Source organism: Hemiscyllium ocellatum, chromosome 31 (genome assembly GCF_020745735.1).
Source record: "Hemiscyllium ocellatum isolate sHemOce1 chromosome 31, sHemOce1.pat.X.cur, whole genome shotgun sequence".
Classification (NCBI taxonomy): domain Eukaryota; kingdom Metazoa; phylum Chordata; class Chondrichthyes; order Orectolobiformes; family Hemiscylliidae; genus Hemiscyllium; species Hemiscyllium ocellatum.
The window spans coordinates 8,412,847-8,434,751 of NC_083431.1; the positions used below are offsets into that span (position 1 = coordinate 8,412,847).

The 21,905-nt window shown below is 39.0% G+C and overlaps 2 protein-coding genes across 2 annotated transcripts in view; one reads left to right on the forward strand and one right to left on the reverse strand.

Annotated features, from left to right (window-relative positions):
• Window positions 1-21,057, forward strand: part of ska2 (spindle and kinetochore associated complex subunit 2) — a 48,843-nt gene extending 27,786 nt beyond the window's left edge. Inside the window, exons 3-7 of the mRNA XM_060848414.1 lie at window positions 852-1,028; window positions 2,683-2,766; window positions 5,420-5,459; window positions 7,267-7,396; window positions 11,803-21,057. Of these exons, the coding sequence (XP_060704397.1) occupies window positions 852-1,028; window positions 2,683-2,766; window positions 5,420-5,459; window positions 7,267-7,396; window positions 11,803-11,938 (567 nt within the window). The 3' untranslated portion in view covers window positions 11,939-21,057. The remainder of the gene's footprint in view (window positions 1-851; window positions 1,029-2,682; window positions 2,767-5,419; window positions 5,460-7,266; window positions 7,397-11,802) is intronic.
• Window positions 19,369-21,905, reverse strand: part of LOC132830225 (inactive serine/threonine-protein kinase TEX14-like) — a 112,417-nt gene continuing 109,880 nt past the window's right edge. Inside the window, exon 24 of the mRNA XM_060847758.1 lies at window positions 19,369-19,406. Within this exon, the coding sequence (XP_060703741.1) occupies window positions 19,369-19,406 (38 nt within the window). The remainder of the gene's footprint in view (window positions 19,407-21,905) is intronic.

A 21,905-nucleotide genomic window follows, 5' to 3' on the forward strand; every position in this document is an offset into this window, starting at 1 on the left:
TGGAGTCCTGGTATTTGTTGGTAAATTTTTGGATATCCTTGAATTTGATTTATCCTAATCCATTCAGATTACTTTTACATACTAGTTCATATGGGTCAGTTCAAGAGACAAGTGACCAACTGATGCACTGATGGCTACTCAATAAATGTCAGTTACATATGCATTTTTAAACAAATTACACAACAGCCTGATGTAAAAGTAGAAGATTCTTCTCTAAAATGAATGTGGCAAGAAGCTGTTAATTATAAAATGTCCTTGAGACTAGCTCTAGTTGTGCAATTTGTAGCTGCTCTCCACGATTTTGAAAATATTTAACTAGCGTGTTTTTTTTTGACTTGTCAGCAAATTCAAAGGCAGTTTTTTTTTTGCTGCCTTGTCAGTTGTGATATCCAGTGAGAATTTTCTAAGGTGAGGAATATCAATGGAAAGTCCTTCATGTTGGAGGAAACCCTGTGGCAACAATTTACATCATTAATTACTTGGACCATAACCCCTTTATGGTTAACATTTATTTATGACTGTGCATGACTTTGTTATTTTTTTTCTCTCTGTTTGCTGTATTATTGAATTATCTTGGTTGTTAGATGAATTATACATAAATATATCACTGATAGTCGACTTACTGCAGGCCTTCTTGATGAAAGGCTCTTACTGCAACATTGATTCTCTTACTCCTCTGCTGCTGCCTGGTCTGCTGTGCTTTGCTTTTCCAGCATCACACTCTACTCTGATCTCCAGCATCTGCAGTCATCACTTTCCCTTAACTGCAGGCCTGGCTGATTCAATGCAACATTGACCTGAATTGTTTCTGTCCGCTACTGTTCTCAGTATATTTTCTATATGCATTTTAGGAAAATCCAGTAAAACTGCTGGAGCAGCTGAGGGTAATAAAATCTCGTTATCGCGAGTTATCTTTGGAGGCAGATCAGATTGCCAGTGAACAAAAAGAGGCTGTGGATTTTATCCGTTTGCAACTTGCTACCACGTTTCAGTTAGTGCAGAAACTGCAAGAGCAGAGTGACCTCGAGGTAAATTAATTTAACAACTGTCTTGTAAGTTGAGTTTGATCCTTGTGTAGTGAGATTTAAAATGGCTTCGCTGCTTTTTATTAAAACTAAGCTATGTGGTACTGAAAGCAGAGTGTATTATTCTGTGGATTATTCATTGACTTTAATTAGTTGTATGTGGTGTTTTTAAGTGGATGGTGTCCATAAACTCATTGCTGTATTCAAGTACAATAAAGCTACATTGGTAAAGATTCTGTCTGTCCAGTGAGGTCCCAATCACCTACTGTTGCAAAAATGAAGAGCTTGTTGACAGAAACCAAGGTTTCGTAGCACCAGAGGGAGTGAGATATGTTTGTTCTTTAAAACTGATAACTAATCTTGGCTGAAGTCTGTTCCTTATTACTCTTTCCTTTGTTTGCTACTGTATTGTAGAAGGTGGACGTGGAAATCCTTTAAATAGTATCCTTTCCTTAGGCTATGAGAAGGAATCTTGGCCTATATCTTCCTGGCTGGACTCCCCTTTTCACTTTAGTTTTATCTTTTGCCCACCTCTGATTAGGCCCTGTGATGAAGATTTGTTCCACAGTTCCCTGCAAGGTTGGGAACCATCCAATTGCTCTACAGTGGGGATGTCATTCTTAAAAGTGACAACTTTAAAACATTTAAGTGCAGTTCTTAAACATTTAATTCACTAACTGCTGAGGCGGGTGAGTGAACTGAGCTCTCTAAAGCCCAACAATACCAGTGTTACTCAGATTCTCATGTCTTTACAATGGTTAGTTAGGATTTTTTCCAGACACTAAGAATATTAAAATGTTTGGTTTTGCTTCTTAAACTTGAGAGCAAGTGATGCAAAAGCTATAAATGAAAGAAATCTGAAGCCAAAAAATTAAAATGCTAGAATGTTTCACCAGAGTTCATTTCATTTGAGAGTGATCCCTCATCAGTGTTCCAAACAGAAATCCTGTCATCCGTCCTGAAAGGACTGCATAAAATATTTCTCTTTTTAGGTTGTTTTCTTTCCTCCATTCTTCCATAGCATGTGGCCATCACTGGCAAGGCTAATATTTTGTTGCCTATCACTAATTTCCCTTGAACTGAGTAGTTTATTCAGCATTTCAGAGAGGGCAGTTAAAAGTCAGCCAATGTGCTTTGGCTCTGAGTCATGTACTGTGCAGACCAGGTGAATAAAACAGATTTCCTTCCTGAAAGGGCATTAGTTGAACCACACGGGTTTTTATGACCATTGATGATAGTTGTCATGGTCACCATCATTGAGACTAGCTTTCAATTCTAGATTTATTAATTAAAAGGAAATTCCACTGGATGCCATGGTGGAATTTGAGCCGTTTGTTTCAGAGCATCGGCTTTGGCTGTTGGATTGCAACTCTAGTGACGTTATCACAACGGCATCACTCCTCCCCCTCCAAACATATGCCTGGTGACACTGTGCACTTCCTGCATTTTGTGTTCTTTCAATCTTGGTGTGTTGGCTTATGCAAGCTAATGTTGAGAGTGCGTTCTCAGTTGCTAGTGAGATTTTGCTGTGGGTGCGAATGTCTTTAATGTGCTGCGTGTTATTAGTCTGTAGTATTGTCATTAGCTTATGGTGCAATTACAGCCAACTAATTTTTGTGTATTAAGGGATTTTAATTTAATCATGTTTGTTCTCCAGTCTTGTCCACCCACTGATGATGAGCAGTGGGCTTTGCAGAAGGTTCTGAAATCTGAGGTTTTGACTGGAGCAGGTCCTTGTGAGGTATGTTGTGTTTTGCTACTGTGCCTTTCTAAATTGCATTCACTTGTCCCAGTATATGATTTGTGTTGTATGTGGACTTACAAGCAAAAGGAAAACAACTTGGCAGCATTGACAAGTTGGAGTGGGCAAGTAGCTGACATGAAGTTCACTGTGGAAAAATGACTTGATATGTTTTGATGCAATGAACATGTAAAACAATAGAAGGTAAAGGTTACAATTCTAAAGAATGTGCAGGAGCAAAAAGACTTGCTTATCAAGGTGTGTAAGTCACTAAAAGTGCCAGACAGGAAGAGAGAACATACAGTATTCTAGGCTTCATTAATAGTAGCATTGAGTACAAAAGCAGAGAGGCTAATTTGAACTTACAAAGAGCTCTAGTTATGCCTTGGCTGAAGTACTGTATGCCATTCCAAGCAATGCATCTTTGTAAGGATGTGAACGTGTTGGAGAGAGTGCAGAAGAAGTTTCAGAATGGCTTCAGACTTGAGAGAGGTTATGAGGACAGATTAGAGAATTTAGCACTATTTCTCTTGGAAAGAGAAGGCTAAGAGGAGATCTAATAGTTTTCAAAATCATAAGGGCTCTGGATAAATTACCTGTGAATGTGGAGAAAATGTTTCCACTTGTAAGAGGATCAAGAACCAGAGGGAACACATTTAATTTGTTTTGCAAAAAAAGTAAATACCAATAAGTAAAATCCTTTCCTCAATGAGTCATTAGAGACCGGGGTGGACTGCCTGGAAATATGGTGGAACCTGTTCATTTGAGGTATTCAAAGAACAGAAAATAATTATTTGAATAGAGGCAATGTGCAGGGTAATGGAGAATAGGTAGGTGTTGGTACTAAGTCAGAATGCTAAGGGACTTGGCGCAGATATGAATTGAATGGCTTTCTGCACCCTCAGAAGTCTGAAATTAAACATTTAAAATTGGCCTTTTGAAAGGAAACTATTTAAATGGTAGTTCTTGTAGGTGTTTTAATTTCTGTTCACTGGAATGTTTTTATTTTGTCCAGTTGTCACCTTGTTCCAAGTAATATTCTCAAAATGAACTAATCTATTAATTATTGGTCTGATTCACTTGAAAATGGTGATTGTTATTTTTGCAGTAGGTTGGGTGGACAGAGGGTCTTGTGGTAATGATAGTTGTGATTTAAATTTATTACGCACTCGCTGAGTCAGAACTGTGCTTTATCCAAGAGGACTACATGCACTTTATTCTGTTTTGTCAAATCCATATCTGCTTCTTTCCATCTCATGTTTGTATGTTTCTTGAAACCTGATAAGTACTCCCAATATCAACAGCCTTTGAATTTTTTTTTTGTTCTGCTTGCAATCTTTTGTGACCCTTTTTCTCCTCCATCCCACCCTTGAGCAGGAAAATACTATCCCTTTATCTGGTGTGGCTTAGATTGGGAGCTGCCTAGTTAACATTGTATCTGTAATCAGCTCAGTCTGTAATATTAAAGTGTCAGTGTTTTTAACATTAGTGCCTGTCATTGTGAGTATTCCTGAACAAAGCTATACGCTCCTTCTATCATTCTTCTACCCAATTGATAGATGGATGAGGAGAATTGGTATTACTGAAATGGAGGAAAACTGCAAAAAGTTCAGTACAAAGGGACTTGGTGGTACTTGTGCATGAAACACAAAGCCAGCACGCAAGTGCAGAAGGTAATCAAGAAGGCTAATGTAATATTGGCCCTTATTTCAAGGTGTAAGGGTAGGGGAGTCTTACTGCAACTGTACAAGGAGTTGGTGAAATCACATCTGGAGTACTGTGAGCTAGTCCCCTCATCTAAGGAAAGATAATATTTCATTCAAGGCAGTTCAGAGCAGTTTCACCAAGGTGATCCCTGGTATGCAGGGATTGTCTTATGACCAAAGGCTAAACAAATTGGGACTGTACTCACTGGAGTAAAGAAGAGTGAGGGACGATCTCATTCAAGTATATAGGATTCTTAAGGGATTTGACAGGATACATGCTGAGAGAATATTTCCCTTTATGGGAGAGTCTAGGACCAGAGGGTTTCATGTCAGAATAAAGGGATCCCAATTTAAGACGCAGATGAGGAGAAAGTTCTTTTCTCAAGGGTTGAGTGTCTTTGGAACTCTTTGCCATAGAGAGCTGTGGAGGTGGAGTCCTTGTGTATATTTCAGGGAGAGCTAGATTCTTGATCAGTAGGTGAATCAAGGCTTACGGGGAAATAGAAGCAAAGTGGATGTGGTGAATGTTGGATCAGTATGATTCTATTGAATGGCAGAGCAGGCTCAAAAGGCTGAATGGCCTACTCTTGTTTCTTATGGCATGATGCTATTTTACTGTTTCCAGACTAATATACGCCTCTTATTGTAATATTTAAGTTGTAATACTTAACTAAGAATAGTCAGGTGAAAATGGGGAAATAGGTTTATGTATTTATAGTAGCTGAAATTCTGAATAAAATACTGTTAAAATGAAACGTAATAACCTGTAAATTTTCCTTTTTTAAATCTTGAGTGGATCCAAAAGTTAGTTTGCACTTTTTCGATGGCAGTTTGATCATTGTCCAAATATGTCTGCTTTTTGTTTTAAAGCTCTGACTTAAGTTCATATGCTCTGATTTCTACTTTCTCCTTTAACAAAACTGATCTTTTTACTTTTTTCCTGACAGGAACCTTGTACGCAATCTCCAAAACCACAGCAGATGAAAGGTTGGTGTACGACTAAATGTAATTGAGGAAAAGACGCTTTCTGAACATTGTCTTTCCAATCTGACTTGATTTTGTGTAGATCACAGCTGATACTGATTCTCCCAAAATCTAATAGAGCAGTCAGTGAACAGCACTTATAGGAGCATAAGACTTGAAAAATAAAATTTAGGCGCTGTAAGCTTCCCATTGCCTCTCAACTTGATCATCCATGATTTTATTATGGTCGCAACCCCACTTTTCTATCTGTCACACAACTGTAGAATCCGATGTCAAAATTCTGTTTAACTTAGCCTTGCATCAATTCAATGACCGAGCCTTCCCTACTTTGGAAGAAGAGAATTCCACCCACTAACATTCCTATTGGGGGGGGAAGAAAGATCCCCTCATCTTCATCTTAAAAGGTATCCTAAAGTGTCTTCCAGAGTTCTAGTGCACCTACAAGGAGAAATATTTTTCCACTATCTGCCAGGATCCTGAGGGGCTAATATATCTTAATATGGTCACCTCTCGTCGTTCTTAACTCAAATGGGTACAACCCAGTGTATCCAATTTCTTTTTTCTGATAGCATAATCCCATCATTCTAGGAATCGATTGAGTGAACCTTCTCGCAACTGCTTCTAACACCGTATATCCCTTTCCAAATAAAGAACTGAAGTGGTTTTCTGTTCTCTATGCTGTGGACTCCAAATTTGGAACATATTTAGAGGGCTACAAAGATACGACTAAAGAATGGAACTAGCTGGGTAGCTCTTTTGGCAGCTGGGGTGCAGCCACAATGGGTCAGATGACTACCACCTATCCAGTAAAATTCTTTACTCCAAAGATAATTCTGTTCAGAGACCTGTAAATCTTATGTTGGCCAACAATTACTTGGTCAGAGTGGCTTGTTAATTCCCATAATAAGGGGACCCAAAACTGATTTTGGTTCTCCAGTCTTGCAGTTCAGAAATATGTCACGGAATGGCATGTGACTAGACTGAGTGCCTAGGAGAGTTCTGGCAAACTATATTGGATATTATTGGCAGTCTAGTGTGAAAATAACAGTGCAAAAACCAGAAATAAAAATAGGTGGTGACAACAAGAGTTTTGTTGGTCATCTTTCTTTCTAGTTTTAACTTCAGTTGCCTCAACACTAAAATTTGGAGAGTAAGTTGGCATCTGTGACTCCATAAATTAGTAAAGTTTGCTGTATTGCTCATGAAATGTGAAATAATTCAACTTTAATTCAGCATCTCGACACAGCACCAGCTGAAAATATTTTTGTGGCAATTGTAAAATAAGACTTTAGTTTGAACTTCACTCAACAAGCTCTACAGGTTAAATACTTTATCTCCTCTATCAGTGATTATTTTTAAGAATAGCAAGTTTCCCCACACACAGATTGAATGATCAGTTTGGTCTTGTTGTGGGAGAAAGGTTAGCCAGAGATCAGAAGGATTTCCTTTGTGAGTAGATCCCATGGCACAATTTTAATGTGTACAAGGGCACAGGACGAAGCACTGTGAATGTTAAATCTGTGCTTGTTCACTGACAGTGTGCTGAGACTTCTAAAATAAGTTAACTTGTTTTCATTTTAAAAGAAAGTTTAATTCTACAAAGTAGTGAGTAACTGCTTATCACTTGTGGTTTAAATGTGTTAATCAGGGTAAAAGAACAGGTCATGAAATGTTTTTAAACATTTGTATGATACTGTGACCTTTTTAGCTTCATATCCAGTGAATTCATCTCGTTATTCATTATATTCTCTGCATTTCAAACTCTGATCAGCTGTTTCTAATTAACTGTAAACTGTTATTTGCATTTCAGTTGAGTTTGAACCAGTCACTGAGAAGATGTTCATGTCTGTACCGCAGAGTGTGAGGCAAACTGTAAAACTTGCTGATTTGAACATGTTTTATCAGCAACTCTTTGATTACTTCACAAACAACAAAAATAGGTGAGTGTGCAACTCCTAATAAGCTTGGATAAATTTTGTAATCTCTTGATCACCATCGATGAGGACTCTGGGTAAAGTGCACTGGAAGGTGCCTGTGTCTACAGTTGCCTCTAGTTGACTTTTGGAAATACTGAGGAAGTAAAATCAGGAATCTGTAGGGTTAGTATTTCTTGAGCAGATCCAATGAGTATATTTAGGCTGTCAGAATGTTTATCTTTGCTTGGGGCGATATGGTGGCTCAGTGGTTAGCACTGCTGCCTCACAGCGCCAGGGGCGCAGATTCGATTCCAGCCTCAGGCGACTGTCTGTGTGGAGTTTGCACATTCTTCCTGTATCTGCATGGTTTTGTCCGGGTGCTCCGGTTTCCTCCCACAATCCAAAGATGTGCAGGTCAGGTGAATTGGCCATACTAAATTGCCTATAGTGTTAGGTGCATTAGTCAGAGGGAAACTGTTCTGGGTGAGTTACTCTTCGGAGGGTCGGTGTGGATTTGTTGGGCTGAAGGGCCTGTTTCCACACTGTAGAGAATCTAATCTAAACTCTTTCAGCAGTCCCATCTGACATTGACAATTGCTGATTTTCATCCTCCTGGTTTAAAGGCTGTATCTCTCCCAATTTCTTTATCATTACTAATGCTCTGGCTAACCATGGCTAATGCTCTGGGGAGAAGTGGGTACTGCAGATGCTGGAGATTAGAGTCAAGATTAGAGTGGTGCTCGAAAAGTACAGCAGGTCAGGCAGCATCCAAGGAGCAGGAAAATCGACAGAGGGCTTTTATGGGCAGCACAGTGTCTCAGTGATTCAATTCCGGCCTCTGGCCACTGTGTGGAGTTTGCACATTCTCCCCATATCTGCGTGGGTTTCCTCCGGGTGCTCTGGTTTCCTTCCTTCCACAGTCCAAAGATGTTCAGGTCAGGTGAATTGGCCAAGTTAAATTGCCCATAGTGTTAGGTGCGTTAGTCAGAGGTAAGTGTAGGGAAACTGATCTGGTTGAGTTACTCTTTGGAGGGTCGGTGTGGACTTGCTGGGCCGAAGGGCCTGTTTCCACAGTGTAGGGAGTCTAATCTAATTACCACCCAACAGTTTTAGTCACCTTGTGACAACTGCTTGGTTTGCTGTAGTTGCTTAACAAATCAAAAAAAATTCATAATCTTGTCTTTTTTAGATTGTATCCCAATTAAATCTGTTAGCTTTGCAGTACTGAATGAATTCCTGAACTGTTATTTAACTCTAGTATGGTGTACAACAGTAATTTGATCAGTGGCCTTTATTTACATATATAAGGGAAAAAACAAAATCTGACCTTTTACTCAGCAAATCACACAATATTGTGTGCTTGCATGGCCTTCAGCCAGAGTAAGTTGATCTGGAGCAGGAAACTATGCAATAGCACATGCTGTATACATTATTAGTGTATGGGTACTTGGAATCCAAGCCTTACTTCGTTCCCTGTGTATTGCTTTACGTTCCAAGCAGTGCTGGAGGAACACTTGAGGGCGTTATACAACAGAACCGTAGAAATAATAAGAGCACAGAAGGGGATCCATCCAACTCTGGGAAACCTAGATGCCCTTTCTAATCCCATCTTTCTGCATATGGCCCATAACCTTTTAGCTTATAGTTGTTAAAGTCCATGTAACAAGGAATCCAGCTCCCCTAACACTTCCTTCATTATTTTGTCCAATGTTTCACACTACTCCTTTTGGATTCCTTTATCCACATCATCTCTTTCCTTTGAATAAAGAGACAAAACGTTAATTTAAAATTCTTCCCAAATCTTTCAAGGAAAATGTAGAGAGTAATAGGGTGGGGGTGTGGGTCTGTGTGGGATACTCTTCGGAGGGTCAGTGTGGTCTTGTTGGGCTGAATGGCATGTTTCCACACTGTAGGGATTCAATGATTTGATCATCTGCATTTTCATACAAGCTTCCTCCTTCCTCTTTAAGTCCCACTTTTTTTTCTTAACTGTCCTTTTGCTCATTATATCCAGGTAAAACTTTTGAGTTTTCCTTTACCTGTTTGGAGATGTTATTACGTACCTCTGAAGGAGATGGGACTTGAACCCAGTTCAGAGGTAGGGGCACCATCACTCACCACAAGAGGACCCTGTTATATTCAAGTACATCGACTGTTCTCAGGAGAAGCTTCTGAACACGTGTTTTAACACACCTCTGGTGCAGATTGAACTCTAAGCCCACTCAGAAGCAGCAACACTTGGCACTTCAACAGCTTGCTTGCTAGCTAGTTTTTTTTAATGCCATCTCTTTAATTTTTGTTTACTTGATCTTGTACTTTTTTTTACTCTCTAGGCTATTTGAGTTTTTTGTGACTATCATAAGCAGTCTTTTTCTGTTTAATTTTGCCCTGTACTTAAGACAGCTGTGATGGTCTAGATTTGACAGTACCATTCTTCTTGTGTTTGGAGGGGTCATGTCTGTTTTGCTTTGTGCTCTAAGGATCTCCCTTTTAGTGCATCTCACTTGTTTATCACTTACTTATCCTTTAGCAGTCCTTTCCAGTCCATCTCAGACAAATAATTTCACATTTTTGCAAAATTTGCCTTCACCCAGTTTAAAACTTTGACTCCCAATTTATCTCTATCCTGTTTCATCGTAATACTAAATCTGACCAAACTCTGGTCGTGTAGTCACTTCACCCACTTGCCTATTTTCATTTCCCAAAACTAAATTTAGAATTGTTTTGTCTTGTTGGGCTTGTTTTGTTCAAAAAGAAGAGAATCCTGGACACAGTTCATTAATTTTTCATCCACTATACCCCTTATGTTTGAAACCCAGTTGATATTGGGTTAGTTAGTTTCTTACTATTGTTGCCCCCTCATTCCCATAGATAGAAATTTGGCTATATTATATAACCTATGTATATATATCTTCTATCTCCCTTTCTCTCCATAGTGTACTATCAGAAGTGTGGTGGCCTGTTTTTTATTCCTAAACTCAAAACTCCATAAAGAATCGTTTGTTAACATGTTTAGTATGTCATCCCTCCTCACCACTGTATTTAATTCTTTAACCAATGCTGTCACACCTACTCTATCCTGCCTGAAAATTTTCTATCCAGGGTTGTTGAGCTGCCAATTTATTCAGTTTTTCAGACTGGTTTGTATTATGGTAAAGATATTGTGTTGCCACATGTCTATTTGTGCTCTTAGTTTTTTCTGTCTTGTTTGTAATACTCCTTGCATTGAAGTATACATAGCTTAACCCCATCGATTTCCTTTGGATGCTTTCTATTCCTAATTTTTTTCATTTTTCTCAGTCGCTGACTACATCACTAATGACTGTTCCACCTCCCATTTCCTGATCTGAATCAGACCCATCTAAGCCTACACTTGACTTTCTAGCCCCCTGCCGTACTAGTTTAAAACTGCATTAACAAAACTAGTAAAAGCCTGCTCAAGATATTTGTCCCACCTGTGCCCAGGTGCAGTCAGGTTTGTACAGGTCCCACCTTTCCCAGAAATGATCCCAATGCCTCAAGAATCTAAACCCTTCCTGAGACACCATTTCTGCAGCAACACATTGATCTATCCCCTTATTCCTGCTCTCACCAGCATGTTGCACTGGGAGTAATCTGGAATTTGTAATTTTGGATGGGGAGGAGGTGTTGCATTGCAGTTTTATATCCCTAGAAGTCAAAACAGTATGTATCCAACTTCCACTATATATTTGTCTTGCTCTTTTTCCATTCCTCCCAATCTTGGCAGATTGGAGCGAGGAATGGAATTTTCCATTGGGTTCACACAATGAATGAGCTGCCAGAGGAAGTGGTGGAGGCTAGTGCAATTCCAACATTTAAAAGGCATCTGCATGGCTATATGAATAGGAAGGGTTTGGAGTGATATGGGCCAAGTGCTGGCAAATGGGACTAGATTAGGTTGAAATATCTGGTCACCATGGGCGAGTTGGACTGAAGGATCTATTTCTGTGTTGTACATCTCTATGACTCTATAATGCCTTTTGCCACTGTTAGTATGATTCAAGATGGATTCATTTGCTCGAAGGTGACATAGTTAAGAATTTAAAATGGAAGATATCAGAAGATTATTTTTAAATTTGAACTCTCACTGACTTTCCTTAGTTTGAAACCCATGGAAGGAAATATCCCCACATTATTCAGAAAATAAAATTCTGCTGTGGTCCTCCTAACCAAAAGCATTTGTTTGATGGTTCAAAGATATCAATCCAACTTGCAACTTCCATATGTCACATTCCTGTGGTTAGACTGGGAGTATTTGTTTGGAGTTTTAACTGTGCCTGAATCTCAATAAGCTTTGTGTGTGGCTTCATGTTTGTACTTTTAGTCATTTACTGTCTTCAAAAATTAAAGGAAAGCTGTGACTGACTATATCTCAGGTTTGTTTTACATTTAATTTGCTTTCCTTCCAGTTCTGCGCTGAGTGTGATACAGATGAACAAGCTCAACATGAAAGCAACTGAATCAAAGTTAAAAACATTAAAAGCTCTTGAAATCCTTCAACTAGACAAAAAAGGACGAGTCCGACTTTCCGTCAAACCCTCTTAAATGCTGAGAGTCCTCTACCAGACCGGGTTTTCTCACTTGGACCTTGTATAAATCAGAGAGGATTGCAAAACTATTTCACTAACTATCTTGTTTGGAGATTTCCAAACTTTAAGATACGGATTCAAGGATCTTTTGGATTGTTAATTAAAATTGAGCATAAAGCCATCGGGAAACTGCAACTTGAGGTCTAGAAAGCTGTTTTCAGTTGTGACCTTGCTGTGTATTAGGGGCTGGTCTTCCTAGAGTGGACTCAATTGTTAAGACAGAGGCAATGTCACTTTAATTGGCAGTGGAATCATGCGCCATATTTTCTTGGCTTTTCAATGCTGTTGGTTCTGGATTTTATTTTTTACAATGAGAGCAGCTGATCAAGGGAAATATGTAACTTTACCTTTGGTTGCTTTAAATCACCTAAAATAGGCTGCAACAGAAGTGGTGAGTTTGCATCTGAGGAATGTTCCCTTGCCCACCCCAAACAAATTCTGATAAGTTGGATCTGTGCGCTATATGTTGTTCCATATATGGACAGTCAAAATTCCATCCGAGTAGCTGTTACCTCATAGTAATCACCTTCACAGCATTTATATTTAACCCTCTTGCAGTTCCCTGACCCTTGCACAAAGCATTGAAAAAGAGTAGATATTGTACATTTAGTGACCATTCTTTTGATTGGTAATTTGTGTGGGGGAAGAAATTATACAATGTATTGTCACTTCCTAGTTCATAGAATCTTGTGGAAAGTCTAATTTTTGTTTCTGGTGTTTGGCTGGTCTGCACTGAGCTGAAGGTGTAAAGTTAAGAGATTGAGTTGAAATTTAAATTTCTATATTTGATAATCCTGAAACCAACAGAGGAAATAAGCAAAGATTTGCTTACGTTTTATTTTGTTTCTTTCATACTGAAAAGATTCTTTGTACTGATATATTTAGCTGTTTTTGTATAATTGCATGAACAAATGAATAAGATAGCTGAATGGTCCATTTTTGTTGAATAAAGTGAAATGAGGTTATTATGGGTTTTATTCATTACTTATGTAGCCTTAGTTAAGGATGGCTGCAATGGAGAATTGAACATGCGTCGTTTTGAATTTGGCTATACAGTTTAAATTAATCACCATTTGGTTAGTTGCAGGTCAGTGGTAATGAAAAGGCCTTATGGTTGCTCATTGACCCAATGTTAAACCATGTTTAGTTTTAGTCCCTAGAGGAAGAGAGAAAGTGAGTGGTGGTGGGATGTGGGTTTAAAGCTGCAATTCAACGTAAAAATGATTTCCTATCTTGTACCTGGCAAATATTGATGTTTGAACAGTTATAATACCTCCTTAATGCAATCTGTTGACACGGATTCCAGCAAAACCAACAGTGTAAAATTCAAGTTTCATTTTATCACTTTTCGTTTTTCTTGTATCGCTGATTTTGTTATCTGTTAAATTCTGCATACTTGTTCTCTCTCTTCATTCTTCTCTCCTCACTTGTCAGTGGTTTCTCTAGTTCATAGCTTTACGTATTATGTATCAACATCCAGGTTATTTGTTGAAAGTTAATAGGAGAGGTGTGGGATACATTCACATACATCCAACATAAATGAGATGCATTAAAGGACCAACTAGTCCACATATCTTTTAAAAAGTCTTTGTTATGGGTTGTATACGGATTTTAGGTTCTATGCAGAATAGCTTGCTTTCAAATTCACAAGATATTTTGAAAAGTGGGTTTGCTCCAGTGATATTCAACATGTTTCAACTGCTAAGATCGCTTCCAACCGCTTTTAAGTGAGGAATGTTGCCCCATGTCCACATCTTGGAAAGATAATGTGAAGATTGTCATTAGAAATCAGACTTGTTCATTAATGTTCCTTAGGGAAAGAAATCTGCCACTGTTACCTTGACTTGTGACTCCAGCCCCAATAGCAATGTGACCGACCTTAACTTTCCCAAGGAAATTAAGAATAGGCAATGAGAGTGATGAATCTTTGGAATTCATTGCCACAGAAGGCTGTGGAGGTGAAGTCATTGAGTGTATTTTAAGACAGAAATAGATAAGGTTTTTATTAGTAAGGGGGTTGAAGATTACGGAAAGAAGACCGCAGAATGGCAGTGCAGACTTGATGGGCTGAATGGTGTAATTCTGGTCCTATAACATCAGGTTTTATATGTTGGCCTATTCAGTGACAGCCCATCAGCACATTTAAAAGCAGTCATAACATTGTAGAAAATAACCAATTGGAAACCAGGCAGAACAGAAGTAAAGGTAGGCCAATAAGTAAGAAAACCTGGAAACAACCTAAAGTCATTCAGCCCCTTCAGTCTGTGCTGCTACTTATTTGGATCATGCCTTATCTATTTTAACTATTCTCCTACCTGGAGAGGTCAAGATTCTCAGATGCCACCTATGTTTGTGTATTGTGGTTTGAGGGTAAAGATGAAGGAATTTCCTATTTCACTCTAGATTTAACATTGGGAACCCAGAAAGAGGAGATAATCAAAGGGCAGTTCCTCTGTATCCATCGGATTGTTTAAAGATCTTCATCAAATCAGCCTTCCCTCAAAAACTGGTTAAAGCACATCACAGAATGCCATTTAGAGTAGATTTGAGTTTACCAAACCTGTGTTGTCACTCATAATCTGGATCAAGTAGACATTTAAACACTTGTACTAAATTTATTATATTTGGTAATTGAAAAATCTGTAAAGGGATTTTGAGGATACAGCACATTGGACAGCATAGTGTACTTCATATTCTCTTAAACTGTAATTCCTCCTTGTGGAATTTAATATCAAGTCCTGGTTTCATCCAAAATGATGACTCTGCCAAAACAAAACATAGGTGGGATATTGCATTAAATTAGTTCCTGAAGGTCAACTGGCATTTGCCGTTCTACCTTTTAATTCCCCACCTTTATGATTCATTGTGAAACATGCCAGTTTCCACATGTTCCGATGTAATGTATTCCCCATGTTAACACCATTTGTGTTTTCTTTCACCTATCCACTCAGTTGTATGTACGATTATATAATTTCCAGTGCATTAATAGTTATCCAAATTATCACTGGCTGTACATGTTTTCTTTAATAAAATTAACATCTAAAATTGTAGGCACACAATTGTATGATTGCAATTGTGTTGGTGCTTTTACAGCCTGCAACATTCCTGTCACCAGTGCTGTGTTTGGTGAATAACTATTGTGTGTAGAAGGGACTTTTTAAAGCTGTAAAGTTAGAGCTATTGTATTTAAAAACTAATCTTTCTGGAATAGCAGATTTAAAAATAAGTTGAGTTGAGGATGTTCAGCTGGAGGATTAATATGCAGTTTGACATGTGGAGACATCTTTACCTCATAAAGAAAGCCAAAAAGATAAAGAGTGCAGATGCAACAAGACATACCATTCCATGAAGCAACTTGCTTCTTGGCCTTTGTTTTGGCAGTTAGCCATACCTGTGAGGCTGGTTCCAGTTTGCTCTTTGGATTTGATTTCTATTCTCTTCACTAAGGCTACCTGAAAATAAACAGTGGTAAATAAAGTTGCACAACTTCTGATTTCTGCATATTTCAAACTACGTGTAGTTGCTGGTAAGCGACATATTAACTGAATTTAACCTTCACACTAAATTGTGCTAGGCAAAAGCAAAAGGCATACATTGATCCACTTAATGTGCTGATACAGGCCAGCATTCATTGCCTTGAACTGAGTGCCATGGTCAGCTATATGTGAGTAATTAAGAGTCAACCACACTGTAGGTCTGCAGTCATGTGATGGCAGATTTAGGGCAGCAGATTTCCTTCTCTGTAGGGCATTATTTTTTTTTTAAAAATGGGTTTGGTAACAATCTGATAGTTGTGTCACCAGTACAGATACTAGCATTCCCAGATTTTTAGTGGGGATTTAATTTGTGTTTCTAGAAAATTAGTCCAGGTCTTTGGCTATGTTACTGGATTCCAATGTGTTGGCATTCCAGTATTTACCATGTTGATTTGAAGGTGGTGGTTAATACAGATTAGCTATCAGCAATCAGCTTTTAAATGCTTCAACTGTGAACTTCTATGAAATTGATTTATTTTGGTGTCTTTTTTTCATTCATGGGATGTGTCTGTATGTCTCTGACTCTGTGTATGTTTCTGGCTGGCCAGCATTTACTGCCTTTGAGAAAGTGATAGTGAGCTACCAACTCTTTACAAATCCTGTATTGTCTTCAATTCACTGTACCTCAACTGCTTATTTCTTACAAAATAATTATGATCATGACATTATGATCATGTCTGGGAGTCTCCCAACTTTTTTTATTGGCATCTTACCTGCAGGAGGAACTGAAGCACCAGTTCTTGATATTCTGCTGCCTGTAATTCCCTCTGTTTCTCCTTCAGCAGTTGAAATATTGGTTTGATTTTTGTTAGTGGGGCATTCTTCTTTCTGTGATACACTGTCAACATTGCGATAAACACATCATCATACTAAAGTATTGGACATGATATATAAACAGACTGAAATGCAAATAAATCCAAATACTCTGATCACTGAATTAATCCAGACCTTAATGTAAATCCAAATGCCAGGTTAACAATTAGTCCCATTAGGTGATGTGTGCCAATTCCTATTTCAGACTAATTGCTCATGAATGCCTTAGTTCCTTAATGTTAAATCTTCAAATCTTTGCATTCTACTCCTGTGAACTCTTGTAACCTCTCATTCCATTGTGCACCTTTTGCTCTTTTTGATTTTACTGTCTGTCCCATTCTCTCCATCTGTTGAGCTGTTCGTTGTCATGCCCCTAAACTCTGGAATGCTAAATTTTAATCAAGTTTTATTTAGAAAAAAAGAGATGTATTAACAGCAAAAATAAAGGTAATGGGTGTGATCTTATAGCCATTACATTGACATAGTTATAAGGACATCAAAGCTGGGAACTACATATTCAGGGGTATGTGACTTTTTGAAAGGACAGACAGAAAGGAAAGGGTGGTAAGGTAGCACTGTTAGTATGGGATGGAATAACTACAATATCAAGAAATGATCTTGAATTGGAAGATGTAGAATATATATGGGTGGAGGTAAGAAACAGAAAGGAAAGATGCTGGAAGTAATCATCTTTGGCCCCCTAACAGAATATGTGGTGGGACATAATAAATTAGGAGATAATGAGGGCATATAACAAAGTTAGAATAGCAGAGGAAGCCACGAGGAAGAATTCAATATATTTGGGACAGTTTCCTAGGACAATGTGGTGGATCTAACTATGTATTGGTCTGGATTTGTAATGAGGCAGGTTTAATAAGTAACATCAAAACAAAAGATCCCTTTTGAAACAATGACCTTGACAGATAAATTTTAGTATTCAGTTTAAGAGGGAGGAATACTGGCCAGAAACAACTATGCTGCATCTAAATCAAGGATAATTACAAAATAAGCAGGACAGCTGGCCAACAAAGACAGTTGAGGAACAACGATGTACATTTAACAAAATTAGATTAGATTACTTACAGTGTGGAAACAGGCCCTTCGGCCCAACAAGTCCACACTGACCCCGCGGAAGCGCAACCCACCCATACATTTACCCCTTTTACCTAACACTACAGGCAATTTAGCATGGCCAATTCACCTAACCTGCACATCTTTGGACTGTGGGAGGAAACCGGAGCACCCGGAGGAAACCCACGCAGACACGGGGAGAATGTGCAAACTCCACACACAGTCGCCTGGGTCGGGAATTGAACCCGGGTCTCTGGCGCTGTGAGGCAGCAGTGCTAACTACTGTGCCACCGTGCCTATAGTTCATAGCTTACAGCAAAGCTATATTCCAGTGAGGAAGAAGAATTCTAAGGGGGTAAACAAATCACAGTTAATGAGGAGTTAAGGATGGCATCAAATTGAAAGGGGGAGTAAAACATACAACATGGGAAAGATTAGTGGTTAGCTAGAGGATTGGGAAGGATTTAAAAAGGAGAGACAATTTTTTTAAAAAGGGGTTAAAGAGAACCTTTTGAAGGTAAACTTGCAAATATGATTAACACTGATGGCAAGAGCTAGTTGCTAACTATAATCGGGGCTGATTTTTAATCGGTGAGGGAACCCAGAGTTATGAGGTAAAGGGTGGGAAAGTGGAGTTGAGAATGACCAAATCAGCTAATGATGATCTCATGGACTAGGCTGAACAGACAACTTTTCATAGTCTGGTCTTAGAAACGATAAAGATTACAAACCGGGATGGTGAATCTTCTATTACACTGACTAAATTTTTTTTCCACCGATGCGCATCAGGTTCTATTTTGTAAGCTGCAATAATACTGATGTCCATAATGATACTGTAACCAATTGTGGCTTCACTGACAATCTTGTTCCTATTTGTTCAGCATGTAATGAAAGGAGTTATGGGAACACACCTCCCTCATATTGTCCAGAACACAGTAGTTAAAAGTTCACTCCTATTAATGAATGTAGCTGCAGCAATTGATCTACCTTAAGTCCTCTCCTCCGTCTGAGTTATTTGTACTTGTCTGCATCTTGTTTATTTTTTCCTTTGGCTGATTTTGCAGTTCCAATATCTCCTCTAGAACACCATCCAATGTAGAATGAGCTCTAATGAAAACCGTAAATTTTATTTAAAATAGTTTATTACAATTAAAACTTTCATGGCTACTTGATTGGGAAAATCCCATGGACATTTTCATTTGTAAAAATTAATTTACATTAAGTGGATAATGAGGGTGCCAGTGAAGCTCTGATACAGCCACATATTGAATATCTTCAAAGTGTGATGGATTTTGACTGGAATGGATAGGGGCAAACTTCTAGCATCTCCACAGTGAACTGACACAGTCTGACAAAGTACAGAGTTGTCAGCTTTAGCATACTGGTATGGAAAGAAGAAAATACTTGAGTAATATAAGGCATCCTTCAACAGCTAAGCTAAGGTAGTTTGAGACAGAACGGATGGGTTATTCTTCTCTGTGAGATCTATAATGTTACCAATTGGTAGTGAGAAGTTTGATACTATATGCAAGGTGTCGTGTTTCCTAGATTGTTCAGTTCTTTTTTGGTGACAAAGACCCTGCCTCTCAAGTGGCAAGACTGTTTTGGGAAATGAATTAACTGCAATAAAGGGTCATATTTTATGAAAGACAAAGTGAATCATGGAAATAAATCAAATAAGTCTTTGATAAAGTGATATGATATGGCAAGTGGGCAAGAGCTGTAACAAAAATGAGACAGAGATATAGTGCTGACATTAGAATGCATGGAATGTTGCTTGCTTTATTTCTCTACCTCTCAGTTTCTTCCAAGGATTTCTGCAAGCTGCACCTTTCCCAGTCACTGGGATGTTCCAACGTGCCTTGGCTTGCTTCTTGCTCCACCTCTTGCACAGCCTCGTCCTCTTTCTGATTCTCGGCAGTCTCCTGAACAATCTCTCCTGACGTTATTCCCTCTGGCATTTGATTCACCTTTCCAACTGAAACAAAGCCCGATTATAGGACCCTGCAACACGATGAACCCGATAATTGCTTACATATTAAAAATAAGGTCCAAATAGGAAACACTTGCTGTTAATTTTTACATATCGTGTTCTGTTTGTCAATAATCAAGAAAATTATTTAAAATAAATTATTAATGTCAGGAATTGAAAATGAAACAATTGGGAGGCAACTGAAAGGGTGATGGAAAAACTGGGTCTAAACATGATTTTACAATGAAGACGTAAATATTAAAATGGAGATTTACTATAGATCTTCAGAGTGTGGGCATGATTAAGAATTGATGCTGCCATCAAAAAAAAGGATATGCTGCACAATGGAGGGAGTGAACTCCAGAAATGTGTATATATAGTCATAGAGACGTACAGCATGGAAACAGACCCTTCGGTCCAACCTGTCCATGCCAACCAGATATCCCAACTCAATCTAGTCCCACCTGCCAACACCTGGCCCATATCCCTTCAAACCCTGTCTACAGTTCCCTGACTTATCCTGACCACCCTTCTTAAACAGTGGCACCACGTTGGGCAACCTCCAGTCTTCTGGCATCTCACCTGTGACTATCGATACAAATATCTCTGCAAGAGGCCCAGCAATCACTTCCCTAGCTTACCACAGAGTTCTAGAGTACACCTGATCAGGTCCTGGGGATTTATTTACTTTTATGTGTTTCTAGACATCCAGCACTTCCTCCCCTGTAATATGGACATTTTTCAAGATGTCACCATCTATTTCCCTACATTCTATATCTTCCATATCCTTTTCCACAGTGAATACTAATGCAAAATACTCGTTTAGTATCTGCCCCCAAGTTCTGCCGCTCCACTCAAAAGCCGCCTTGCTGATCTTTGAGGGGCCCTATTCTCTCCCTAGATACCCTTTTGTCCTTAATGTATTTGTAAAAACACTTTAACTCTAATTGCCAAAGCTATCATGTCCCCTTCTTGCCCTCTTGATTTCTCTCTTGCTGAGAGGATGTCCCTCATTGAGGGCAATAGGTATCTAGAACTGGGGACATTGTTTAAAAGTAAAGGGTCTCCAATTTATAATGAAGGTAAGGAAGAATTTCTTTTCAGAGTATTTCTGGTTTTTGGGATTTTTTTGCCTCGGGAAGCAGCTGAGGCTGCATCACTGAATATATTCAAGATGGAATCGCAGAGTTAGATTGATTTTTGATTGACAGGGAATTGTAGGTAATGTCACAATCAGATCAGTCATGATTTTACAGAATGGTGGAGTGAGCTTGATGGGCTGAACAGCTGTTTCTAGTGATCTTAAAAATGCCCATTGCAAACACTTGTAGTACCCCTCAGTACCTTGTGATGGCAGTCTTGGCCTTTGTTCTGCTGGTTCTATAATGTGACCTTGAAACTGGACTTAAAATACAAAGAGCTTGGAGATTTGGGAGGTGGAAGAGAGGTTTTATACAGTTGAGATCAGGAAGAAAGTTGTATTTACAGATCTACCTGGGTGTCACAGTAGCTCTGCGGTTAGCACTGCTGCCTCACAGCGCCAGAACCCCGGTTTGATTTCATCCTTGGGCAACTGTCTGGGTGGATTGGCCAGGCTAAATTGCCTATCGTGTCCAGGAATGTGCAGACTAGATGGATTATCCATGGGAAATGCATGGTTACAGGGATAGGGTGGGTCTGGGAGGGATGCTGTTTGGAGGGTCAGTGTGGACTCAATGGGGCCAAATGGCCTGCTTCCACACTGTAGGGATTCTATGATCCACTTGGAAAAGCATCTGGAACTTCCGAGTAGAAAATACATTTTGAAACAAATCATTTCAAGAATCCTCAGAACCATCTTTGATTTATAATCCTTTTTTGAAAAATGCTAATAGTCTACAGACTGAGATAAAGCAAGGACAATGGGCATTTCCAGCTCATTGTTCCCTTCCACCTCTGCAACAATCGAGGAAGCTATTTGTGTTAGTTTAGTGGCAAACATCTGTTACATTAAGCTGATGTAAGTGTTCAAATTAGCCTGAACAAACTATCCCCACGAGTCAGACAAACTCGCAGAAGCTGAGGTTTGAATGCCCTCTACCAAACCCCTCTCCCAACCGACTACCACCACTCAGCTTCTTTGCCCACCTATATCCACAGATCCTGTCATTGTCCAGGACATCAATTAGTCATTATTCTTCCTATGTGGAACCGAGACTGTGAATATCAAAGGGCTATTTGACTACAGAAAGTATTAGCAGCTGAGCTAGTCCTCTCCACATGCGCGGAGTGGGCATCAGTGCCAGCAATCAAGAATTCTTGTGCTGCGTCTGATTTCAGCACCATAACCATCTCCCAAAGACAAGCCAATTCCAAATGTACTTGTGATCAAACCTGTGACCTGTCTGATTTGTGCATTTCTATAGCTATATATTTTATTCACAGGCTATGAAATAAAGACAGGAGCACAGGATTTTCATGTTGAGGGACTGTTGGTGTATGTCTAAATCAAAATGGCATATGACTCAGAGGTGAAGGTGCACCTGCTGCTT